The sequence below is a fragment of the Erinaceus europaeus genome, chromosome 19 (assembly GCF_950295315.1).
Source record: "Erinaceus europaeus chromosome 19, mEriEur2.1, whole genome shotgun sequence".
Lineage (NCBI taxonomy): Eukaryota > Metazoa > Chordata > Mammalia > Eulipotyphla > Erinaceidae > Erinaceus > Erinaceus europaeus.
The window spans coordinates 19,684,447-19,708,684 of NC_080180.1; the positions used below are offsets into that span (position 1 = coordinate 19,684,447).

At 54.6% G+C, this 24,238-nt stretch overlaps 1 protein-coding gene across 1 annotated transcript in view; it reads right to left on the minus strand.

The window, feature by feature from the left end:
- CACNA1S (calcium voltage-gated channel subunit alpha1 S) overlaps nucleotides 1-24,238 on the minus strand; it is a 65,825-nt gene that overhangs the window by 9,115 nt on the left and 32,472 nt on the right. The window contains exons 11-34 of the mRNA XM_060178517.1: nucleotides 21,665-21,890; nucleotides 20,359-20,566; nucleotides 20,051-20,171; nucleotides 19,114-19,228; nucleotides 18,118-18,211; nucleotides 17,768-17,837; nucleotides 17,230-17,362; nucleotides 16,517-16,646; nucleotides 14,489-14,548; nucleotides 13,445-13,551; nucleotides 12,616-12,703; nucleotides 11,737-11,844; nucleotides 11,355-11,407; nucleotides 10,974-11,120; nucleotides 10,378-10,579; nucleotides 9,830-9,988; nucleotides 8,785-8,895; nucleotides 8,297-8,380; nucleotides 4,630-4,686; nucleotides 3,780-3,908; nucleotides 3,592-3,657; nucleotides 3,099-3,190; nucleotides 1,902-2,061; nucleotides 543-670 (exon numbers count right to left, since the gene is read on the minus strand). Coding sequence (XP_060034500.1) covers nucleotides 543-670; nucleotides 1,902-2,061; nucleotides 3,099-3,190; nucleotides 3,592-3,657; nucleotides 3,780-3,908; nucleotides 4,630-4,686; nucleotides 8,297-8,380; nucleotides 8,785-8,895; nucleotides 9,830-9,988; nucleotides 10,378-10,579; nucleotides 10,974-11,120; nucleotides 11,355-11,407; nucleotides 11,737-11,844; nucleotides 12,616-12,703; nucleotides 13,445-13,551; nucleotides 14,489-14,548; nucleotides 16,517-16,646; nucleotides 17,230-17,362; nucleotides 17,768-17,837; nucleotides 18,118-18,211; nucleotides 19,114-19,228; nucleotides 20,051-20,171; nucleotides 20,359-20,566; nucleotides 21,665-21,890 — 2,848 coding nt within the window. The remainder of the gene's footprint in view (nucleotides 1-542; nucleotides 671-1,901; nucleotides 2,062-3,098; nucleotides 3,191-3,591; nucleotides 3,658-3,779; nucleotides 3,909-4,629; nucleotides 4,687-8,296; nucleotides 8,381-8,784; nucleotides 8,896-9,829; nucleotides 9,989-10,377; nucleotides 10,580-10,973; nucleotides 11,121-11,354; nucleotides 11,408-11,736; nucleotides 11,845-12,615; nucleotides 12,704-13,444; nucleotides 13,552-14,488; nucleotides 14,549-16,516; nucleotides 16,647-17,229; nucleotides 17,363-17,767; nucleotides 17,838-18,117; nucleotides 18,212-19,113; nucleotides 19,229-20,050; nucleotides 20,172-20,358; nucleotides 20,567-21,664; nucleotides 21,891-24,238) is intronic.

Sequence of the window (24,238 nt, forward strand, 5' to 3'; positions counted from 1 at the left end):
GGCAAGTTACTTAAACTCTCTGAATCACATTCTCCCCATCTGGGAGCCCGAGCCAATTGGAAGAACTTATGTGATATTAAGCGAGGTGTGTACTACAACTAGACAAACAGCTCTAGTGAAGGAGGGCAGGGAGGAGCCGGGAGTGTTTTTGGGGTTCTGGTGATGGTGGAAAAGGACTTAAGCTGGGGGTAAGGCTGCTTTGTAGACACTTGTCCTGGGAAGATGAGAGATTGTACCCACGTGTCAATAACTGTACTGCTGTTAGCCTCTCAATAAAATTATAAAAGAAAAGATTAAGTGAGATAATGCATGCAGTGACCAACACAGTACTGAATCTTGGGACAGATTCATCAGAGCCTAGAGAGCCTGGTGAGTTAGGGGGTCCTTGATCCTCACAATGTGCTGGCTGAAGCTGGCTGACCATTTCTCAATCAAGTCAGGAGGTTCCTGCTGGGCGACCCCTCCTGAGTCAGAGAATAGCTGCTCTCTGACCTGGGCCAGAGGCAAGTGAAGAAGCTTGCTCATCCATAGGAGAGACTCACGTGGCTTCCGGGTCGTACTCAGCCCAGATGGCTTTGAACTCATCCAGGTGGTGGGGACCCAGGATGGACCAGTCCCGCGTTAGGTAGTCAAAGTTGTCCATGATGACGGCCACAAAGAGGTTGATGATCTGCAAGAGGAGGGCAAGGGCTCTGTCACAGGTCAGAGTGGGGAGGGGGGGTCCTGGGTCGCCCAGTTCCAGCCTGCATCTCCACAGGAGCACACACTCACTCAATGTGGCAGAGGCAGGCCCTCTGCTGGGATTCCTGGAGGTCCTCCTTCAAGATTACTGGCAAGAATGAGGTCTTGGGGGAGTTGGTCGGTAGTGCAGCGGGTTAAGCGCAGGTGGCGCAAAGCACAAGGACCGGCAAAGGATCCCGGTTCGAACCCCCGGCTCCCCACCTGCAGAGGAGTCGCTTCACAGGCAGTGAAGCAGGTCTGCAGGTGTCTATCTTTCTCTCCTCCTCTCTGTCTTCCCCTCCTCTCTCCATTTCTCTCTGTCCTATCCAACAATGACAACAACAATAATAACTACAACAATAAAACAACAAGGGCAACAAAAGGGAATAAATAAATAAAATAAATATTAAAAAAAAAAAAGAATGAAGTCTTGGGCACAGCCCCAGAGCTATGTGCCAGAGTGGCCAGCAAGTGCTCATTCTCTATTTCTCTTTTAATAATTTATATTTATTTATTTTGATATTTTTATTATTTTTTATGAAAAAGACATACACGCACACACACACACACACCAGAGCACTGCTTAGCTCTGGCTTATAGGGGTGCTGGGGATTGAACCTGGGGCCTAAGAAAGTCTTTTGCATAACCATTATGCTGTCACTCCAGCACTATGTTTATTCATTTTAATGAAAGCAAGAAAGTTACAGAGGTAGAGAGAGAGAGAGACAGAGAGAGAGAGACAGAGAGAGAGAGAGAGAGGACTGTTCTCTGGCTTCTTTCTTTCATAAAATACATTAAAACACAAATAAAAATAAAAAATGAGCTGGGGGAAACAGCTCAACTGGCAGAATGTGTGATTTGCAGGCCTGAGGTTTCTGGTTCAATCCCTAGTACTGCAAATACCAGAGCAAACCAGAGCAGACCTCTAACTTCATATCTCTCTCCCTCCCTCTCTCTCTCTCTCTCCCACCTCAGCTCATATGAAATATGTGAAATAAACCATTATAATAAAATAAACAGGAACAATCTTTACCCTCTGGAGCCACAGCTGGGTAATGAGACAAGGGCCCAATAATGGGATCCCAGAAATAGTGCCCTGGAAACCCCGCCCTCAGGAGGGAGATGCTGGCTAAACCCCCCCCCCCCCCCCATCCCCAGAGTCACTGCCCTCTCCCACTCACCAGGAAGGCACAGAGCATGTAGAAGCTGATGAAGTAGTAGTAGGCGAAGTTGGTGCCGCATGTGTACTCTTCGCCTGGGGCATAGTCCGACTCAGGGTCACACAGCTTCCCGTAGCTGCAGGCCAGCAGGATCTCCTGCCATGCCTCACCTGTGGCACACCTGAGGGTGGGGGGGGGGTCCTGTTTGTGCTTCTACTCCCGGGAGGCCCCTCAGAGGCCAGCAGTGTGATAAGTAGACCAGCTGCCCCACCAAGCCCCCCAACTAGAAGGTCAGATTCCCTTGCTCCAAGCTCACAAAGTGATTCAGTGTGAACTGAGCCTCAGCTTCTCCTTTGTGCTACAGATCCTTTGTAGGGAGTTGCAGCCAGGAACTAACCTACAGAAAATCAGGTTCCTGGGTGAAGGGGAGACTTAATTCATGACTCAAGTCAATGGGGGAGGGCAGCAAGAGCACTTGTTGACCATGGTGGGTGGGGTCAGAGGCCACTGAGGCCTCACCACTTCCTTAAGGGACAATCTACTTCTGTGTGATGACATCAGGTGGTTGGTGTGAAAAGACACAGGGCCACATATTCAAAAAAGGATTTGAAAAGTAGCACTGGCGGCTCTGGAAGTGGTGCAGTGGAAACAGCGATGGACTCTCTGGCATTGAATGTGGCAGAGTGATGGTCTGGCGCATGCGCTCTCTCTCTCTCTCTCTCTCTCTCCCCCTCCCCCTCCTCCTCCTCCTCCTCCTCCTTTTCCTATCTCTCCCCCCTTTCTCTCAGTATTATGTAAACAAATCTTAAAGAAGAAAAAGAATATCATTACTTTTTTAATGCTACCACCACCAGATGGTGTAGTTACACTGCTGGACTTGCAGCATGGGGTTCTGAGTTTGATCCCCACATTGAATGTCCTAGGGTGATGCTCTGGTTTTCTCTCTTCATGTTAATGAATGAATGAATGAGTGAATAAATGAATGAATGAATGAATGAATGAATGAATGAATGAATAAATCTTTTCTTAAAAGGTAGCATCAGCTGCTTGTGGTGAGCACAACAGTGAGACATTTCAAGCTGGGCCAGCAGGCATTTGGACCCTGGATTTGATCCTCAAGGGACAGGTTGTGTGTGGAACCCAGGTCTCATGCCTGCAGCCAGCTTACTGTCCCCTGGAAGGTGAGGGTGGGGGTGGGGGTGGGAGTGGGGGGCTCGCCTGAAGAGCAGCAGCACGGCTTGGGGGAAGGTCTGGAAATTATTGTTCCGGTTGATCTGCGTGCCATCCACCAAGGCGATCTTCCCAAACATCTGCAGAGCACAGGATGTTCAGCCTGGCTCCACCTGACCTGCACCCCTCTCCTCCTGCCATCTGCTACCTGAAGCCAAGTAACTTGGGCTGCTTAAGGTCAAGCTCCTCCCCTGTACAGTGACAAGTGGGAAGGTAGATCAGTTGTCCCAATGGCAAATGGGAAGAGCTCAGGGGACCCCTGGGAGACACCACCTATCAGTCCATCTGTCTGTCTGTCTGTCTGTCTATAAGCTAAGATCCTCCCAGACTGTGTCCATCTGAGGGACATACAGCCCTCTGGGGAGGTCACAGTCTCCTTTCTGGTCCAGCTGCTGAGCCCCTGGGCATCATGGTGAAGGAGGCAGGGAGGGTGCCTGGGTCATACCCACCCATTGGTGGAGGCTGTGGGGGCCTCCCTCACCTGCATGCCAATGACAGCATAGATGAAGAACAGCATGACGATGAGCAGAGCCACGTAGGGCAGGGCCTAGGAGAGAGGTTAGGAGAGAGGGTTCACGCTGGCCCTGCAGCCACCTCCTGCCCCGAGGTGTTCCCCCAACCCTCTGGATGATGTCCCGGGGCTCCCCAGCAGTGGGCGACAGTCCACACCTGGAAGGATTTGATGAAGGTCCAGAGCAGCGTGCGGACCCCCTCGGCCCGGCTCAGCAGCTTGATGAGCCTCATGACCCGGAACAGGCGGAAGAAGGCGCTGGAGATGCGGGCGCTCTCGTCGGGGTCCTGCGGGGCGGCAGCCCCAGAGATCAGTCTGGGGCGCTCCTCCGAGGGGCGGGGGCGGTTGGGAGGGGCAGAGTGTGTCTGGGAGGTGGGGATCCCTCCTGGCCCCTGCTCGGGGCTAGCTCAGCTGGAAAGAGCGACCCAAGTCGGGGAGCCCCAAGCTGAGCTGACAGCCTATTCTAAGGACTGAAGGGCACTCACCCGGGGGGGGGGGGGGGGAAGAACCCCCTACCGTCTCCTGCCTCATCGCATTCCCCTCAGGCGCCCCCTGGAGGTCACTAGGTGTCACCGCCAATTCCACATGGCCACGCCCAGCCACGCCCCACCCCGCCTGGGTCCCGCAGCGCTATATGAAGCCAAGGAAGCCTCTGTGCCAGTGCGAGCCCAGACACCCCATCACTCCGCAAGGGGGGAGCCCAGCTTCCTCTGTCTTCAAAGGCCTGAGTCACCGAGGCCCTGTGTCGGCAACCACAGTCCCTTCTGGGGGGCCCTTTCTGCACACAGGGTGCCAGGAGACCCCTCACCCTCTTCCCAGGGCTGAGAAAGCCACTCCATTCATGCACATTCTACCACAGAACCCCCCACTTCCCCAGACCCTTTAGGGCTCTGCTCTAGGAAGGGGAGCCCTGAGTGCTGGCGCGCCCCTGCCATGCATAGCCAGGGCCCCCATGCAAGCTGAGGGAGAGCTGGCGGCCTGGGGCGGGCTCATGCAGCCAGGAATTACAACGTTCCCGCAGCCTCCACCCAGGCAATATAGTCCCCCGCTGGAGGCCAGGAAAGTCTGTGGAGAGAAGAGACCGGGTAGGGGCGGGGAGGGGAGAGAGGAGGGACACGGTGGGGGGAAGGTGAGGATAGGTGTCAGAAAGGACAAGACGCACAGAAGAAGTTAAAGAGAGAGAGAGAGGCAGGAGATGAAAAACCCCAAGTCTGCCAACCAGGGGGGCTGGGAGAACCAAGCTGTGGGGACAGTGAGGCCACGGGGTGAGGGGGGGAGCAGGGAGCAGAAGGGGGCAGGGACATGGGTCCCTGATGAGGCAGGGGACACTGGACAGTACCTGCTGGTCATTCATTACACGTGTGTCCCCACCCTCCCTGAGTCAGCACTGGCCAGATCCCTGTGCCACTGAGGCCTTTAGGGAAGTCCCATCCCAAGCACCCAGGGAACCTGACACCCCCAAAGGAGATGCATCTTCCTGCCCCCCAGTACTGAGACCAAGGCTTCCATCTCCACAGTCAGACTCTTAGCAGGTGTTGGAAGCATGGGGGCAAGATTGTTTTTGGAAATCTGGCCACATTTCACAAGAAGCTCCTGTTCTGGAATCTATTGGCCTCATCTTCCAATTATTAGTGGGGGACACCCCCCAAGTCTACTGGATTCCCTGCTGAGCAACAGTCCACTGGCTCTCCACCCAGGCAGCATGTCAGGAATGCAAAGACAAAGAAAAAAAAAAAACGTATGTGCCGGGGTTAGGGCATGGTGCACCCAGTTACAGTTTACAAGGACTTAGCTGCAAACCCCCAGTCTCCACCTGCAGGGGGGGATGCTTCACGAGTGGTGAAGCGGTGCTGAAGGTGTCTTTCTTTCTCTTTTCCTATCTCCCCCTTCCTTATCAATTTATTTCTGTCTCTATGAAATAAATAGAATATAAAAAAAAGAAATAAAAGCATGTGCCTTTGTGAGAACCCCGCCCAGGCCAATTAAGTCAACTTGGGGAGAATGGGCCTGGCTTCAGGGTTTAAATACTCCTCCAGTGGTTGGTGACTAGGGTTCTGCTGGCGGCAGTCACCAGTCCCACACGATTACATACAATGAGGAATTGAGTTCCTCAGTGACACTTGTCAATAGTCAGGTGACTTGGTGGCTTGTGCCCAGTGGAACGGCCACTTCATGAGCAGGTGAGCTGCCCCAGCTTGAGCCTCAGACATGGGGCCAGCCAAGATGGCTCCAAGGCTATAGGCTGCTGTGCTTACAACTCAGATGGGGCCCAGGTGGTGGGGCGCCTGGTTGAGCGGACATGTTACAGGGCACAGGGCACAAGTACTGGGGTTAGAGGCCCCTGTCCCCCACCTTCAGGGGGAAGCTTCATGAGTGGTGACAAGTCTGTGGGTGTCTCTCTCTCTCTCCCTCCCTCCCTATCTTCCCCCTCCCCTCTCAATTTCTCTCTGTCCTATCAAAATTAAATAGAAAGAAGAAAAAAAAGGAAAAGTAGCCACTAGGAGCAGTGGATTCATAGTGTCCACACCAAGTGCCAGTGATAAGCCTGGTGGCAATTTTAAAAAGAGAGAGAGAGAAGTGGGGGGGGGTAGGGGGCTCAGATGATGGGCCTTCAATATCAAAGGGCAGTTTGGTTTATCCAAGTCTTCTCTGAGAAGGCCTCGAGCTTCGAGTTAGTGTTTGTTAGGGGTTGTTTTCACTACTCTCTTCTGATGGTGCTGGTGAGAAGAGCTGCTCTCAAACCAGGAGCCCTGGGGCTGCTGTCTACCAGCGAAAAGCCCAGCATGAGTGGAAACTCTCTCTCTCTCTCTCTCTCTCTCTCTCTCTCACACACACACACACACACATTCACTAATCACAATAATGGTAAGAAGGACAATAAGAATAATAAGCTGACAGAACCACCCCAGGCTCAGCTCCAGCTTCAGGGCCTGTAGCAGTCTGTCACTTTCCCTGCAGATAGAAGCAGCACCTCAGCTGTCCCCTCAGAGTAGGTTCATGACCACATACCACCACCCCAGCGTCCCTTCCAGCCAGGAAGGGTCTTTGTTGTCTGTGCCATCTCACCACCTGCCACCTCCATCTGATGTGACTCTGTAACAAAACACCTCAAAGGAGTTGCCCACATTCGCTGTCTTCACTCTCTGCTTGGGTCACCCCACCCAGATGTCCCTCCCTGTAGCCCCACTGAAACTACTCTTGTCAATGTCGCCGATGATTCCAGGTGACCCTAGGTTGCCCAAATGAGCCTATGCTCAGCTCCCACCATCCCTGACCTGGCAATTCCACCACTGTGGGTACTTTGCCTTCTAGTGCACAGTCCTCCCTTGGCTCAGAATCTTTCTTGAGTCCCCTACCCCAGTGGCCAGTCCCCTCTCTGTCCTGAGGCTCCTCCCCAGTCACTAAGCATGGGACTGCTCCAGAGCACCATCTTTACTCTCTCAGAATCTCTTAGGTGAGCCGTTCATCATTGTGACTTCATTTTAATTTTTCATAGACTCATTGTATTTATTTCATGCAAGATAGAGTCTCCCATAACAAAGAGAGAGAGAGAGAAAGGGAGAGGGACAGGGAGAGGGAGGGGGAGGGGGAGGGAGGGAGGGAGAGAGAGAGAGAGAGAGAGAGAGAGAGAGAGAGAGATCAGAGTCCCACTCCACGCATTCCCTGGGACTGAACCAGGAAAAACCTCAAGTTGAGCTTATTTCCCTGTGTACCTGTTTCCATGTCTTTTTTTTTTTAATAAGGTATTTTTGTAAATCAGTGAAGCAATGAATTGACAGGAACACTGCCCAGCTCTGGCTAATGGTGGTGCTGGGGACTGAACCTGGGACTTCAGAGCCTCAGGCACGGAAGTCTTTTGCAGAACCGTTATGCTGTCTCCCCAACCATCCCATGTCTTAAACATCACTTATTTCTAGCCTCAGAGTTCTCTCTTGAGCCTGCCTTGGATGTTGAGCCCCAGACTTCTGAGTGCCGGCCACAGGCCTCTCCACATGGGTGCTGGGTCAGCATCCATGTCCACGATCACCTCACGGCTTTGGGATCCTGCCTCACTTGCTGCCCACACACCTTCCATATTTAGAGAATAGGAGCTCAGCCCCCAGGGCAAAGCTCCTGGCCTCACTCTTAAAGAACCCCTGACCTCACCCTTGAAGTTTCTCTCACCCTAACACAAGTCCACTAGCATGATAGAGTCCATTGAACAATCAACTCAGTACTCAGAGTTGCCCCTGTTGGCCACTTCTCCATGGCTGGGAGATAGCTCAGCTGGTAGAGCAATCACCTTGTTATCTGTGAGGCCCTGGGTTCAAGGCCTGGCACCATGCTTGAAGACCATATGCCAAAAGCTGACCCACTGAGTCTGGAACCTTCTTTGCACTTCTCCTCTGTGCCAGTCCTCTAGAAGCCCTGTGTGTGGTGCTTGGCCTCCTCTCTGCCTTTTTTTTTTCAGGTCCTGCTCAAGATTGCCTCATCTAGGAAGCCTTCCCTGACTACTCTGGCCAGAGATGACCTCTCCTGTCCACTGCAGCACCTTCCTGGAACTTGAGTTCCCGGTGTGCTTTGCAGGAGGGTCACTTCCATCTTTGGGACCCCATGATGGGTGCCCCACAAACACCTGGACTGTGCCAGGGCATCAGCCCCACCCCAGCACCAGTTCCACGGGGCTGGTACTCACGTCGATCTCACTGAGAATGACGTCGATGATGCTGCCGATGACAATCAGGAAGTCAAACACGTTCCAGGGGTCTCCGAAGTAGCCCTGGGTGGGGACGAGACTGGAAGTGGGGGTGAGCCCTGGAGGCAGAGGGTGGTGGCCCAGGCAGGGCAGGGGGTGGGCTAGGCCAGGGGGCTCCATCCACTCCCCTGGGTCCAGGGCAGCTGCTCTCTCCAGCACCCGTCCTTTTACACTCTTCCTTCTACTCTTGGGGAGGGGTGGGCATGTGTGGGAACTCAGAATCTGTGGTTCTGGCCCATTGGGGTGCAGTCTGACAAGGGTGGTGTTGGCTGGGCTCAGCACATGGGGTGGTCTGTACCTGACATTTGAGGGCAGAGCTGGGAAGTGGGGGCAGCAGAAAGTGCTGGCTGAAGGGCCTGGAGGAGCTTGAGGCTGTGTGGGGTGTCCCCAGGAGAAGCCCCCCACCCCCTCCAGGCCCAAGCACTCACCTTGGCCTTGAACGCCATGAGCTTGAGGATCATCTCCAGTGTGAAGATGATGGTGAAGGCCACGTTGAGGATGTCTGAGATGTGGTTCATCTCCTCGGACTGGTTATAGTGCTGTGCGGGGCATAGGAGACAGGGTTGGGGGAGTCCACTTGTCCTTCCTGTTCCTGGGCACTGCTCAACCCTCTTCCTTATCCCCATCCCCCAAGAGACAATGGGAAGAGAAAAGGGACCCCAGTTCCATGTCTTGCTGAGCAGGTTTATTTTGATATCAGGCGGCAAGGTCATTGCGTATCTGTTCTAAAGGGTCTCTGGGAACCCTGGGTTCCACAGGTGGGGGCTGAGCTCAGGGGTGCCCACCACTCCTGCCTACTGCCCCAATGATGGAAGAGCATTCAAATCTTAGCCCCTTGACCCATCACTACATCTATTTCCTTAGCAAATTTTCCCCCACAGAGAGTTGATGAAGTCTCACTTCTCTCCCAAACCCTTCCCAGGTAGCACAGAGGTGGTACTGGTGGTGGCTCCCAGCCTCCCATGTGGAGCCAAGCCTGCCCAGAACTGATGCACTGCTAGGACCTGAACCCCAGTCACTGCTCAGGATCCTCTGGAATCCTGTCTGGGTAGGCAGGACCCCTACCCACGGTGCCATCTCCTGGCAAGAGTGTGTGCGGGCATCTGTTTCTGTAGGGTTCCAGGGACTAGAGGCTTAGTTAAGGCTGGCTGAGGGTCGCTGATCACCACACTGCCTGAAGTGTGCTGTGTTCCTGAGAGATGCCTGCTCTCAGAAGGCTAAACCCTGGGGTCCCAGAGCTAAGGGGAGAGCACTTCTTGCTTCCTGCCTGACCTGCTCTTCCTCCTACACAGGGCCCCTCAGAGCTCCCCTCTACTCAGTGTCCTGCACAAAGCAGATGCCTGGGCATGTCCAGTGTGTGTGTGTGTGTGTGTGTGTGTGTGTGTGTAGGGGGGAGGAGTGGGGGTTGAGGCTGGTCCTGCCATGCCCAGGCCCGGCCCATCATTAGATGCTTGGGGCAGCGTGGGGGCTCACCTGCATGCCCAGGCAGATGGTGTTGAGCATGATGAGGGCAAACATCAGGTACTCGAAGTAGGAGGACGTGACCACGTACCACACCTGGTACTGGTAGGGGTTCTTGGGGATGTAGCACTTCAGAGGCCGGGCCTTCAGGGCGTACTGCACGCACTGGCGCTGGAGAGGATGCAGGATGGTCAGCAACAAGGGACCTCCCATTCCACCACTGTCCAGGGACTCAGGAGCCTGGGCTGAGCAACACTGATGGGCTTTTTGGGGGAAGGGTGCTGCTGGGCCTGTGGGTGCCTCTAAGTCAGGATAGGAGCCCCCATGTCCCCCAACCACAGCCCTAGACCAGCCCAGGCATCAGAAGGACCCCACGAGATGTCCCTGTACTCTCACTTTATGCCTCAGGCTAAGATAGGGTAGATGCATGGAACTGGGGCTTCCTGTCAGATGGGGGCTTAGGGGTCACCCCCAGTCCAAGGACTCTTTCCCCAGGCAGGACCTGGGACAGATATGGACAGTGTATTTTTGGAGAGGGGCTCTGGGAGCAGCCCAGGCACCTGGTTCTTGTCCAGCTCGCAGTCCTTGTACTCTGTCTCGCCCTGCTCCTGGAAGGTGACGATGACGAAGCCCACAAAGATGTTCATCATGAAGAAGGCAATGAGGATGATGTAGACGATGAAGAAGATGGCTATCTCTACCCGGTTGTTGTAGATGGGGCCCAAGTTCTCCGCATGGGAGTCAATGGCTTTGTACAGCAGCCTGGGGTGCCGGGGGGGGGGGGGCGGGTATAGAGAGGAGGGGGACTGGGCTGGGGCACCAAGCAGAGAAGGGGAGACTGTCCACCATCTCTTGGGGCCCAGGGATGAGAGGACTTTGGGGAGGGCAGAAAGAGAGCCTGGAAGGCCTGACTCTCCTCAGGGAACCTTGCTTCCTCTAATCCATCACTGGGGCTCCCTTTGGGGGGACTGGACATATTTTGTCAGGGTCCCACATGGGGTCAGGAAATGCCAGTCACTCCCAGCCCTGGAAACTGTAGGCCTGGCACAGTGCAGGGGGTGTTACAAGGGGCAGCTGGGGTGCTGGGAGCATCTGGATGGGGCCCAGCACTGCTCCAGCTGGACTCAGAGTGCTCCCCCACCTGCTCCCCACTCACTGAGGCCACCCCTCGAAGGTGGAGACAGTGAAGAGCGACATCATGGCCGAGAGCACGTTGTCGAAGTGGAAGTCGTTGTGTACCCACTCGCGGCGGCGCAGCTCGATCTGAGTGGGGTCCCCATCCTTGTATATGAAGTAGTAGCCCCTGAAGCAGTGGGGGTGGGTGGGCGGTCACGCCACTGTGAGTGGGGGTCATCTCCTCCCCAGGTCCTCTGGGCCCCAGGCAGTGGGCTCGTCTGGGAAATGACAGCCCAGAGTCTGGTCCAGAGGTGACAGCGCTGAGAACCCCTCCCCACCGAGACCTCAGGAAAAGGGCCCCAGGAGCACCCTCTGGTCCCCCAACTCCCCAGCTCGAGGGACCCCCATCCCGTGACTGTACTTGCACTCGTCCTCTGTCATCTTGGATAAGTCATTGCAGCTGAAGAACTTTCCCTGTGGGGAGGGAGGGTGTTGCCATGGAGAGACTAGGCTGTGGCAGTGACTGATGGTGGAAGGGGGTGGGAAGGCGGGGTCTCTAGAGACAGGGTCGCCTCAGAGGGTGTCCTGAGCCAGGCCGGAGCCCAGAATAGCCTCTCTCCTTCCCTGGAGCTGATTCCTTAGGGGACCACTTGCTGAGAACTTTGCCTACAAACCATGTTAAGGGGACTCTTCTTTGCATAATTTGGGGTTCCCTTGTGCAAAGCAAGGACACAGATCCTGTCTTGGGCTGACCTCAGGGCTGGTGGGACAGCGTACAGTGTCAGGGTGCAGGCAGGCCTCACCATGAAGAGCTGGACACCGATGCAGGCGAACATGAACTGCAGGAAGGTGGTGACCAGCACAATGTTGCCGATGGTGCTGATGGCCACAAACATGCACTGCACCACGTGCTGGCAGACATGAGTGGGAAAGGCAGGGTCACTCACCCCTGCTGGCCTGGGTGAGGGGACCTCGAAGCATGAACCTTGCTGCTTCCCAGCTCAGTCCAGACAGGGAGAGGCAGGGAGAGGGGAGAGGGGGAACCTCTCAGGCTGCCCAGTGACTACCAGCTCCTGCCACCAACAAGCAAAGGGGGTAAGCCAGTGCCAGCAGAGGTTGGAGGCTGGGGTTGGGGTCTGGGTTCTGGGTTCTGGGTCTGAGGTCTCTGAGTCTGGATCACGGTCTTGCATCTGAGTCTGGATCACGGTCTTGCATCTGAGTCTAGGATCTGAGGTCTGTGTCTGGGCTCTGGGGCCTGGTGTCTGGTGTCTGAGTCTAGTCTGGAATCTGAATCTAGAGTCTGAATTTGGAGTCTGGGTTTGGGACCTGGGGCCTGGGGCCCGGGGTCTAGAGTCTGGGTTGGGGTCTGGGTCCTGGGGTCTGAGTCTGGAATCTGGATCAGGTTCTGGGGTCTGCAATCTGAGGTTTGGGGTCTGGGTCTGCATTCTGAGGTCTGGGTCTGTGTTCTGGGATCTGGGGTCTGAATCTATGCACTGAGGTCTAGAGCCTGGGTCAGGGTCTGGGGACTAGGTCTGGAAATATGGTTTACAGTCTGGGTCTAGGGCTGGCATTTAGGGTCTGGGTCTGAGTATGGATCTGGGGGATGTGACTGGGGACCTACTGCCAGGGTTTAGGGCCTAGGCTTGTGGGTAGAGTCTGGCCTTGAAGCCCCCTCCCCTCACCTTCAGTCCCTTGGCTCTGTTGATGGCTCGGAGGGGCCTGAGCACCCGCAGGACCCTCAGGATCTTCACCACCGAGATGGCGCTGGACCTGTGGTCAGGGGCACGGGCTGAGGGCAGCTTGGTCCTGCCCTACACCCCCTCCAGTGCTCAGCCCTAACATCATGTAAGTAGTGATTTTTGTCGTGAAGGCTTTACTGCCTCCAGGTCAACAGAGACAGAGAGACACAGAGGGAAAGACAGCACAGCACTGGAGCTCGCCCGGTGTGGTGGGATCAGGCTCAAGCCTGGATCATGTGCATGGCAAAGCAGACAGGTCACCCAGGTGAGCTGCCTTGCCAACCCAGATTATTTACTAATGAAAGAGACAGAGAAGCAGAGCATCACTCTGTCATATTCAGGGCCGATATCAAAAGCAAGACCTTCTGCATGCAAGCCCCAGATGCCAACTGGAGAAGTCTCCCTACCCAACACCCACCCCACCCCCATGTACGATCAGTGCTCCCCTCCCACAGCCCTGCGGCCCAGTAAGAGCTGGCTTCCTCTGGGGAGGCTGCAGGCTCTCCCACTCGACTGGGTGCTGTGATCTCCTAGCGTGGCTGAGAATTTGCCTTCTCTTCCCTCCTAGTCTCCAGCTCTATCCATTTGGCATTGTCACTTGACTCAAGTTGGTGACAAACCCAAAGACCGTTGTCCCCCATCAGAGATCCCTAAGGTCTTCCACATGGGATTTGGTGCCCACCAACAAAGAGTAGTGGAGACACCTGCTCTGAGGCTCTGGCCTGGGGTGGGGGTAGGGTCCACATCCTGGGCTGCACCCCCCACTGCTCACTCAAGTCCCATGGAGATGAGAGACACAGCCACCACCAGCAGGTCCAGGATGTTGAAGTAGTTGCGGCAGAAGGAACCCTTGTGCAGGAAGGCACCATAGGTGGTCATCTGGGGAGAGAGGACCCAGAGTGCGTACAGCTCAGCCCACCAAGAAGGGCTTCCTGAGGTCTGCTTAGAATTCCATCACTACCAGGAGCCAGAGATGACCCGAACTGCCCCTGCGGCTCCAGACAGACTATGACCCACATAGTCAACGACTGCCACCTCTCCAGATTCAAAGGAGGTCTCGAAACTCTACATCAGGCTCAACCTGACGCTGTTGACTGGCTACGGAAGAAGAGCAAACGCTAGAAGAAAAGAACTACCAGGAAGTCCCCCTGGGCCTCATCATCTACTCAGTATTGTTAGTCACAGTTCTAAAAAAAGACACTGTCATGATTTCATACCAAGGCCTGCTGTGAACTTCTCCCTGCTTGGTCCTCTTCTCCTTTCCTCAGACATAAAGGTGAGGGCTGGGGGTACTGGGTCACAGTCACAGATAGGCCTTCCCTCTGTCCCCAGGTCCTCTATCATTTTGGTGTGAGACCAGTATGCTGCCCTTGAGAGTGGAGAACTGACATGTGCTGTGGACTAGGAGGGGTGACAGGACAGAGCTAGATGGAAGCCAGGCCAGGGTGGCAGTGCCATATCTGGGGACCCCTAGAAGAGGAAAGTAATAGAGGGACAGGTCCAGCTCCCATGTCCACCTTCAAGTTCTCTGTGCTTCAGCACTGAGGAGAAAGGCCTAGGTTCTCACAGATGTGAGTGTGTTTCCAGGGGGCTGGCAGACTCAGCTACTCCCCCTCTCTCCCACTTTATCAGCTGAAGCCCCCATCTGGTCTGCTGGCTCCTGTGAGTCTTCCTCAACACTCTCTACCTCATTCTTGCCTTCCCCTCATCTCAGACCCAGCTCCTGGGTGAGGGCAGCACGTGGAAGCTGGAGATAATTGGTGTCTGAATTCCCAGGTCCAGACACCAGAGGTCCAGTTGTCCCACCCCTACTCACCTTGAGGACAATCTCCACAGTGAAGACAGAGGTGAAGGCGATGTCAAAATGCCCAAGGATCTGGGACAGAGCAAGGGAGAGAAAAGCCAGTGAGGACAAGAGCAGAATAATGACATCAACTATACAGAAGCAGCATCACTATCACCATCACCTTCATCCCACCATCATCACCATCATCCCCCACCATCAGCACCAACATCCCCACCACCATCATCACCATCACCTTCATCCCACCATCATCACCATCATCCCCCACCATCAGCACCAACATCCCCACCACCATCATCACCATCACCTTCATCCCACCATCATCACCATCATCCCCCACCATCAGCACCAACATCCCCACCACCATCATCACCATCACCTTCATCCCACCATCATTACCATCATCCCCCACCATCAGCACCAACATCCCCACCAACATCCCTACCACCATCATCACCATTGCCTTCACCACCACCATCACCATCATTTCCCACTATAACCACCAACATCCCTCCCATCATCGCCATCATCTTCACCATTATGTCCCCAATATCATCACCATCATTTCCCCACCACCATCATCACCATCATCCACCACCATCACCATCATCCACCATCATCCTCACTACCATCATCACCATCATCCCCCACCATCATCTCCACCATCCCCCACCATCATCACCACCATCCCCCCACCATCATCACCATCATCCCCCACCATCATCTCCACCATCCCCCCCACCATCATCACCATCATCCCCCACCATCATCACCATCATCCCCCACCATCATCACCACCATCCCCCCACCATCATCACCATCATCCCCCACCATCATCACCACCATCCTCCCACCATCATCACCATCATCCCCCCCACCATCATCACCACCATCCCCCCACCATCATCACCATCATCCCCCACCATCATCACCACCATCCTCCCACCATCATCACCATCACCCCCCACCATCATCACCATCATCCCCCACCATCATCACCATCATCCCTCACCATCATCTCCACCATCCCCCCACCATCATCACCACCATCCCCCCACCATTGCCATTATCCCCCACCACCCCCACCATCATCTCCACCACATCACTATTAGCCACACCACTACTGTCTCTATCAGCTCCATTACTGCCACCATGCCCACCACTACCATCATCATCTCCACTACTGCCACCATCATCATTATACAGCCATCACTATTGTCACCATCAAAACCAATCACCTTGTGCTTATCAAAACAAGCAAAGAGATGAAAGATAACTATGGGATGGCTTCACACATGTGGAGTCTAGAGAACTGATACACATGAACTTTCAAACAAAACAAACAAACAAAAGCAAGCAAACTGTTTCTAAGACTGTGAGAACTATGGTGGTGATTACTGGGAGGGTAGAGACACAACTTTTGTGCTGGGTGTGGTGTGAACTGTAATCTTACAATCTTCAACCCACTATCAATCACAAATGAAAAATGAAAACAAAACCAAACACCATCACCACTATCAACCGGAATGCTGTTATTATCACTCACTCTACTGCCACTTTGTCACTACCGGCAACACTGCCATCACCCTCACAGCCAACATCACTATCAGCCACACCACTGTCACTAGCAGCCACCATTCCATGACATCATTGCTCCCACTAGCACCACCATCATCACTATCATCACATCACCACCACCAGCACTGCCATCATCACCATTGTAAGACCGCCACCACCATGACCACAACAACCACCGTCATGGCCACCACCTCCATCTTCACCACCAACATCCCACCACCACCACCACCACCACCACAATAAACACCATATGACCATAACCATCATCCTTGGAACCAGACAATGCTCAGAAAACCCTGTTCATGAGGACTCTGACCCTCAAGAACAGAAACTCTGCTGTCTAGACCCACCCAGGCATAGTTACAAGCAGACAGCTGGGTGCTGCACCCCAGGGTGAGGTACATAAGTAAGGTCCTGCCAGGGACAGGTTCTAGTGGGCAGAGAGCGTTGGTCCAGCATCACCTTATTCCTCATGGACTCGGCCCGGATGGGGTCCTCAGCAGCCAACGCGGCACTGCTGAGCAGGATGAAGAGGAGGATGAAGTTGGTGAACCAGGTGGCGTTGACGATACGGTGACACAGGACTCGGATCCTGAGGGGACGAGGGAGCTGTGACCCACTGGAGCTCAGATCCCAGCAGCCCCCGCCTCATACCCTGGTCCAGCCCCTCCCTCATAGCCCCCAGCACCCCACCACCAATTCTGTGTATATTTAAAGGTGCACAAAATCATGATTCAGAGGCCAGGGAGGTGACACAGTGGATGTGTTGGACTTAAAAGCATCAAGTCCCAAGTTCGATCCCCAGCATCACATGTGTAAGAATGATACTCATGTCCCTTCTCCTCCTCCTCCCTCTCATGTGAATAAATAAATATTTCTAAACAGTAGGAGAATAGAAATGCCAAGTTAGTTTTCATCTCATGCCTTGTCTAATATTGTTCTTAAAACAAGAATTCCCATATAGACAACCCCTTCCAAGTGAAGTGGCTGCTAAGATATAAAGCATTGTTTCTCCCTGAGAGGCTGGTGTTTAAAATGGGAACAAGATCTTGAGCTAAAGGAAAGAGTTTCTCCAAGTGGAATTACTGGCCGGAGAAGGAGGTAAGGAAATTTCAGAGCAGAGAAGTGGCCCTCTCTTAGCCCCCCTCTGCAGTCCCAGCCAAGGTGCTACCCACTTATTTGTGGGGCTGAAGATGAAGAAGGAGCTGGCTTCCGGGATGGGCACAGCCTTCTCTTTCAGCTGCAGCTCAGCCAGGGGGCGTGGCCGGGGGCTCACTGGGATCTCTGGCTCCTCTTCTTCATCATCTCCTGTGGGGAAGGCAAGGGGTAGGGGATTAGAGGTGTCTTTCCATGATTTACTGCTTCCCTACTTCTGAGTTCTGAGCCCAGCCATGAACCCTGAGTGGCCACCAAGCAGGACACCAGGATGCCAGCAGAGTCCAGTTCCACACTGATCCTTCCTGACATCCATAGCTATGAACTGACAGAGGCAGGTGAGGAACCTCCCAGAAGGAGGGCAAGGCCCACGAGTCTTGGAAGTGTGTGGGGTGCGTGTGTGTGTGTTTGTGTGTGTTTGTGTGTGTGTGTGTGTGTGTGTGGCTGGCGGCGGCTGTGTTGAAAGAATGTTTGTCCTGATGCTCTACTGGGGTCCCGGCAGACGGCAGGAAGAGGGGGAGTGACCCCACAGCTCCCTCTCATGGCCCCAGTACTCACCTGGGAAGTCAGCTGAGGGGTAAGGGTCCTTCACTTCATTGACATTTGATTCAAATTCGTCAATTTTCAGCTGTAGGAAGGACCACAGTGAAGTTGCCCATAAGAACAGAAGCGACCATTTCCCTGTGCTGAGCACGTGCTGGGAGGGCCTGTGTGGGTCCTGCCTGGCTCACTTCCAACTCCCCGAAGCCCAGGGGTCAGCAGTATGGGTGGGGTTATTTTAGCTTACATATGAGAGAAGTCAGGCTAGGAGGGTGAGGAAAGTGGCCCGAGTAACAGTTGGGTAGAGAGCCAGGGGTCCTCAGGGATATGCCCTTGCCAGCCCCCAATCCCCCTAACGGCCCATTCACCTTGGCAGTGGTGGGGATGCCCTCCCCCTTGGGCTTCTGCTCCAGCTTCTTGGTCATCGTGGCCTTCTCCTCCTCGGACTTTTCCGGAAGACCCCTGGGTTGGAAAACCAAGACAGCCTAAAGTGGAGGCCCACCTAGAAAGTTCTCAAAGGACTTCCCGGCTGGACAGCACCCTCTGGCACAGCTTGGTGCTGAATCCAGCATTCCTAGTGGCTCCTGGCTGGGGGGTGAGTGGCTTTGCTGTTGGTTGAGAAGAGGCCACAGCAGGGAGGGTGAGCAAGGTTTAGTCCAAGCTGGGACTGCACACTTTGGGAACACCTGGGCTCCAGTGCTAGTCCTGCTAGCTGTGTCTTCCCCTCTCCCTCCTCTAGGAAGGGCATACCATCCCTGCAGGCCTGGAGGTGGCAGCTCTGTGCCTGGAGCACTCAGGCTGGCCCTTGGCTGGGAGCTTGTTAAATGCAGAGGCTCTGCCCAGCCTGACTTCCCGAATCAGAACCCGTTCTCACACCAGCTTCCGGGAGAAATGTTTGCAGAGTGTGAGAACCAGTATATACAAGCCAGTCCAGTCACAGCTCCCAGGGAGCGGGGCTGACATACTTGAGGGGGAGAGAACTGCAGAGGGCCTGAGCAGTCCACAGTGGTGAGTACAGTGTCAGGGTAGGGGGTGAAGGGATAAGGAGTGAACCCAGAGTGAGTGAGTGAGTGAGTGAGTGAGGCCCTGGGCTGGTTGGGCTTCACCCAAGACCCATCTCAAAGGCCAGGCTGCATCCAGGGCCACCCTGGGGGACTTCAGCCATCCTCCACATGCTGGCTGCAGATGCCTACCCTGCTGGGTGGCACGGGCCCTGCTGTTAGGCTCCCTGCTCTCCAGGGGCGCTCCCCCAGCTCCCTGTCCCCCCCCCATTGCCCTCCCTCGGGTCTCTGCCCCACCCCCAGGGATACACCCCAGCCCCCCTGCCCCCCAGGTTGCACCCCCTCTCTACCCCAGGCACACACTTGGACATCTTCCTGCGCTTCCTCTCCTCAGCCTTGGCTTTCTGGGCAGAAGTCAGGCTCTCGGCCTCAGCCAGGTTGTCCACCGCAATGGCCAGGAAGACATTGAGAAGGATGTCTGGAGGCACCAGCTAAGGAGCTGTGGGGAGGCTAAGAGAGCAGTCTCTGGGGCCCCTGCCACCCTGCCCTCCCGGTGGTGTTACCAGAGTCCCCCAAAGGGAACAGTCCACAGGAATGAGGGACAGATGGAGTCCTGGGGGACCCAATCCCCTGAGGCCCTTAACGTGTCCATTTCCTACCCAGAACTGGCCTGGCCCCCTCAGACACCCCCAAAATAGTCAAGTGGAGTACACACAAGTGAGGATCTACAACAGAGGCTTGGGAACAGGGAGCCCAAATTCCAGGGTGCAGGCTCTGGGGCACTGTGGTATGTCTGCTCCCCATAATCTGCTGGGCTCATCTCCAGCTGCCTGAGCTTCCACTGCTCGTTCCCCCAGCTCTCACATTGGGCTGGTCACCCCGACTTTGCTGCTGCCCAGCCAAGCCCTGTCATTCCTCTTGCCTGTCCCAGGGCAACCTCCCTTCCCTTCTTTCCTCTTCTTTTTTATTCCTTTCCATTTTCTTCCCTTTCTTTCCTCCCTTCCACCCTCCTTCCCTCCCTTCATTCCCCCCTTTTACTTTCTCTTTCATTTGATAGGACAGAGAGAAATTGTGGGGGGGGGGGGGTAGAAAGAGGGAGAGAAACCTGCTTCACTACACTTGAAGTTTCCCCCCTGCAGGTGGGTAACTAGGCTTGAAGCCAGGTCCTTTCACCTGGTAATGTGTGCACTCAGTCATATGCAACACCATGCAGCCTGCCCGGGCAACCTTTCCAGAAGGCTCCCTTCAGTTTGCCGTCAGCCCCTGTATCTGGGGCTGGAGCCTCGCTCCCAGGGGATACAGTTGCCGCAGATGAAGAGGATGATGAAGTAGATGCACACCAGCACGCCGGGGTAGGACGGCCCACCGTATGCCATGATGCCGTTGTACATCACCGAGGTCCAGTCTTCGCCCGTCAGGATCTGGGGGCAGAGGGTGTTGGGGTGCAGAGGGGCTTACTCAGGATAAGCTGGGCTGGGATGGGTGGGTGCTGCAGGTAGGCATACTTGGATTCCCAGCCCACCCCACCCTCAGGAGCACAGTGGGGACAGGGGCTTGGGACTCAAACCTTCAGGTCACAGGTGGCTTCCTGGAGGAGGGGGTGCCCACCTGGAAGACGCTGATGAGGGCCTGTGGGAAGTTGTCAAAGTTGCTGCGCCGCTCCTCTGTGTCTTCAAAGTCATAGCGGCCCCCGAAGAGCTGCATGCCCAGCAGGGCGAAGATGACGATGAAGAGGAAGAGCAGCAGCAGCAGCGACGCGATGGAGTGGATGGAGTTGAGCAGTGACGCCACCAGATTGCTCAGGCCTGTCCAGTACCTGAGCAGACAGGCGGGCGTGGGATGGGGGCCAGGAGGGACAGCTCCCTGGGCCCCAGCTGGACACTCCTCCTGGCCTCTGTGGGCAGTGGGCATCTCATCTCATCTCAGTAGGAGGCCTGACCCTGCTCCCAGGCCTGCCAGGAGCCTGGACCCCGGGACAGAGTAGCGGCTTCTCTGCTGTGAGCAACTTTGACCTCAGGGAGAGCAGCACAGGTGATAAGGAGTCCAGGGAGAGGCGCTACACTCAACCTTGCAGATTTCAGGAGGTTGCCTGGAGGAGGTGGTGTCCATCCTGAATTGCTGCCCAGCACTGGACCCAAGTAGGGCAAACAGCCCGACTCAGTAATGAGCGACCACATCTCCTACCATCACCCGCCAGACCCTCTCATTCTCTGTTCCTCCTACTTCTTTCTCCCTCTTTCTTCTCTCTTCTTTTCCTTCCTTCCTTCCTTCCTTCCTTCCTTCCTCCCTTCTTTTTCTTTCTTTTCTTTTCTTTTCTTTTCTTTTCTTTCTTTCCTTCTTTCTTTTTCTATTCCTTTTCCCCTTTCTTAATTTCCTTCTCCCTCTTAAATCTTTTTTCTCTCTTCTTTGCTTTCCTCCCCTCCCTTCCTATCAAAATTCCTCTCATTTAGTCTTCTTGTTCTTTTCTTTTTTCTTTCTCTTATTTCATTCTCTATTTTTCCCTTTTTCCTTTCTCTCTCTTCCTTCCTCCCTCCCTTCCTTCCTTTCTCCTTCCTTTCTTCTTTCTGTTGTCATCACTGGGGCTGTGGGGCTCCCACTTCACTTTATTTCAGATGGGAAGAGACAGGGGGAGGAGGTACTACAGCCCTGCAGCTTCTGCTGGGATGCAGGGGGCAATGAGAAAGCAGGCGCACTGCCCAGGTGAGCTGTCTCTCAGCCCTTGTCCTTATTTCTAGCTTTCTCTCCCAGTTTTGTCATAATTTCTTTTCCTTTTTCCTCTCATGTGTCTGCTTTTCTTTCCTCCTCTCATCCTTGGCTTGGTGAGGCCCTCTGAGAAGACAGGAGAGAGACCTGAGGGCAGAGAGGGATTGAGGGAGAGGGGGCGGGGGGCAGGGGGACCCCACACACTGCTCACTTGGTGATCTTGAAGAGGCGGAGCAGGCGGATGCAGCGCAGCACGGAGATGCCCAGCGGTGTCATGGCGCCCGACTCTACCAGCAGCACCTCCAAGAGGCCACTGCACACCACGAAGCAGTCGAAGCGGTTGAAGATGGACATGAAGTACTGGTGCAGGCCCAGTCCGTACATCTTAAGCAGCATCTCCACCGTGAAGAGCGCCAGCAGCACGTGGTTGGCGATGTCTGTGGGGCAGGCAGGGCCACTCAGGCTGCCTTCCGTCCGTCCGTCCTTCCCTCCTGCCTTGGCCTGGGCATGGCTGAGGCCTCAGCCCTGGACACTGTCCCTCCTCGCCTTTCCCAAGCCCTTGGCTCCCCCTAGACCTGAGGAGGTCTAGACTAGACTCCACAGAGCCAGAGCACGCCACGTCTCACAGGAAGAGAATCAGTCCTGTGCTTTATCACACTGAGGTTCAGGCTCGGCTTCCCTGAGTCCTGTGGCACTGCCCTCTTCTCCTGCGGAAAGGGGATCCTCCCTTCCAGTTAAAGCCAACTTGCCCTCCTAGACTTTGGTTGCAGGAACCCCCAGTCAGTAGCCCCATATTCTTTTTTTCTCTGTGTATCACCTTCTTCCTTTCAAATGGGTCTCCCACTGCCATTTTTAAATGCCAGCCTCTCATTTCTTTGCTCTGGCATTTGCTTCTGTGTCACACTTCTGGGACTTACTTTTTTAAAAAAAATATTTTATTTATTATTTATTAGAGTCAGAGAGAAATCAAGAGGCAATGGGGAGATAGAGAATGAAAGAGAAAGAGACAGAGAGAGACAGAGAGAGAGAGAGACCTGCAGCATTGTTTCACCACTCATGAAGTTTCCTCCCTGCAGATGGTGACTGGGGGCTTGAGGCTGAGTCCTCACCCATTATAACATGTGCACTCCACCACCTGCCACCACTCCCCCCATTCTGGAACTTTCTATTGGCTTTCTGCCCTTCTCCACGCCCTATCTTGACCCCTTTCTCTCTCAACCCAGCCCTCTCTGGATCAACCCTCAGTGCCCACCGGCAAACCCTCTCCAGAGTCTTAATTATGAGTCTGAGTTGCCAGACCCCATGGGCACTTGGTCCCTCACTCTCCCACCCTCCCAGGAGCACAGGGCTGGCCGGCCTCCCACTTTCCCATGCTTTCTCTGTGCTTGACTTCGGGGACACCACAGACCTCTGGGCTGATTCCTTTCCCCAGCTGTCTTAGCAATCCTCACACATGGACTCTTCTATAGTCCCTGCATACTGGGCCTGAGCAGTACACATAACACCTGCTGACCCTTTGTGCATTGGCAATGTCACCTTTAACACCCACATTTTGGCAACTCAACTCAGAACTTGTGGCTGAGTCCCAGAACTAGTTCTCCATCTTGGCATCCTCATGGGGTTCCTCAAGGATATTGCAGACTCAACCTGTCCCAAACCAAATGGATGCCCAAATGCCTGGCCACTAGCTGTCAGCCTCTCTGAGAAAGTTGCCTTCCATCAACAGGTCTATACTGGCCAAGAGCCTCAAGGTCACGTCTGGTTCCTCTACTGGGCAGTACTGACTGCTGCCCACATGCCCCTCAGCCACACCTGAACTTCTAGGGGTTCTCAAGAAGGCGGGGTGCATGTGTATATCTGACTCACAGCCTTGATTTCTGTCTCCTTCTCCTTAAAATAAAAAACAAGGGGTTCAGGGAGTAGTGCAGCGGGTTAAGCGCAGGTGGCGCAAAGTGCAAGGACTGGCGTAAGGATCCCAGTTAGAGGCCCCAGCTCTCCACCTGCAAGGGAGTCACTTCACAAATGGTGAAGCAGGTGTGCAGGTGTCTATCTTTCTCTCCCCCTCTCTGTCTTCTCCTCCTCTCTCCATTTCTCTCTGTCCTGTCCAACAGCGATGACGTTAATAACAACAACAATAAAACAACAAGGGCAACAAAAGGGAAATTAATAAATAAATATAAAAAATAATAAAAAACAAACAGCCTTTTGCTCTGTGTCTTTTCTGTCTTTTAACACCTGATTTCTTCTGTCCCATCCTCAGTCCCAGGCTCCAGGGGTGCCAGTCCCCATTGCTTGCACCCAGGAACTCTCCTTGCTCCCTGTCTGCTCCACAAACTGTCCCAGGAGCCTGTGTGCAGGAAGCTCTCCCGCTGCAGGCAGCCTCTGGGCCATGGGCCAGGAAACCTCCACACAGAGGGGTCCTGTGCTGCCCTCCTCCAGGAGTTTTGCTGCTCTGTGTTAGTGTCGGGCTCCCATGCCCGACACAGTGTCGCTCGGGTGCACCCGACACGGGGCCCAGACCCAAGCTTCCAAACTGTGGCACTCCTGTGTGTGGTACAGGGCTCTCAGACTCGGTTCACTCAAATGGCAAGGAAGTTCCCTACCAGGTGAGCTACCCCCTCTGGAAATGCCACTCCCCCAGGCTCCCTCCCCCAGCATGCACTGGGAGCTGCTTATCGCCATCTGTGTTCCTGGTGCCCAAGCCATCTTCTGGGTGGGAAGAGTGGGGTGCCCATTCTCTCCACACCCCAAGGTCTCCAAGTCTGAGTGCACCCCTAAGTCGTTC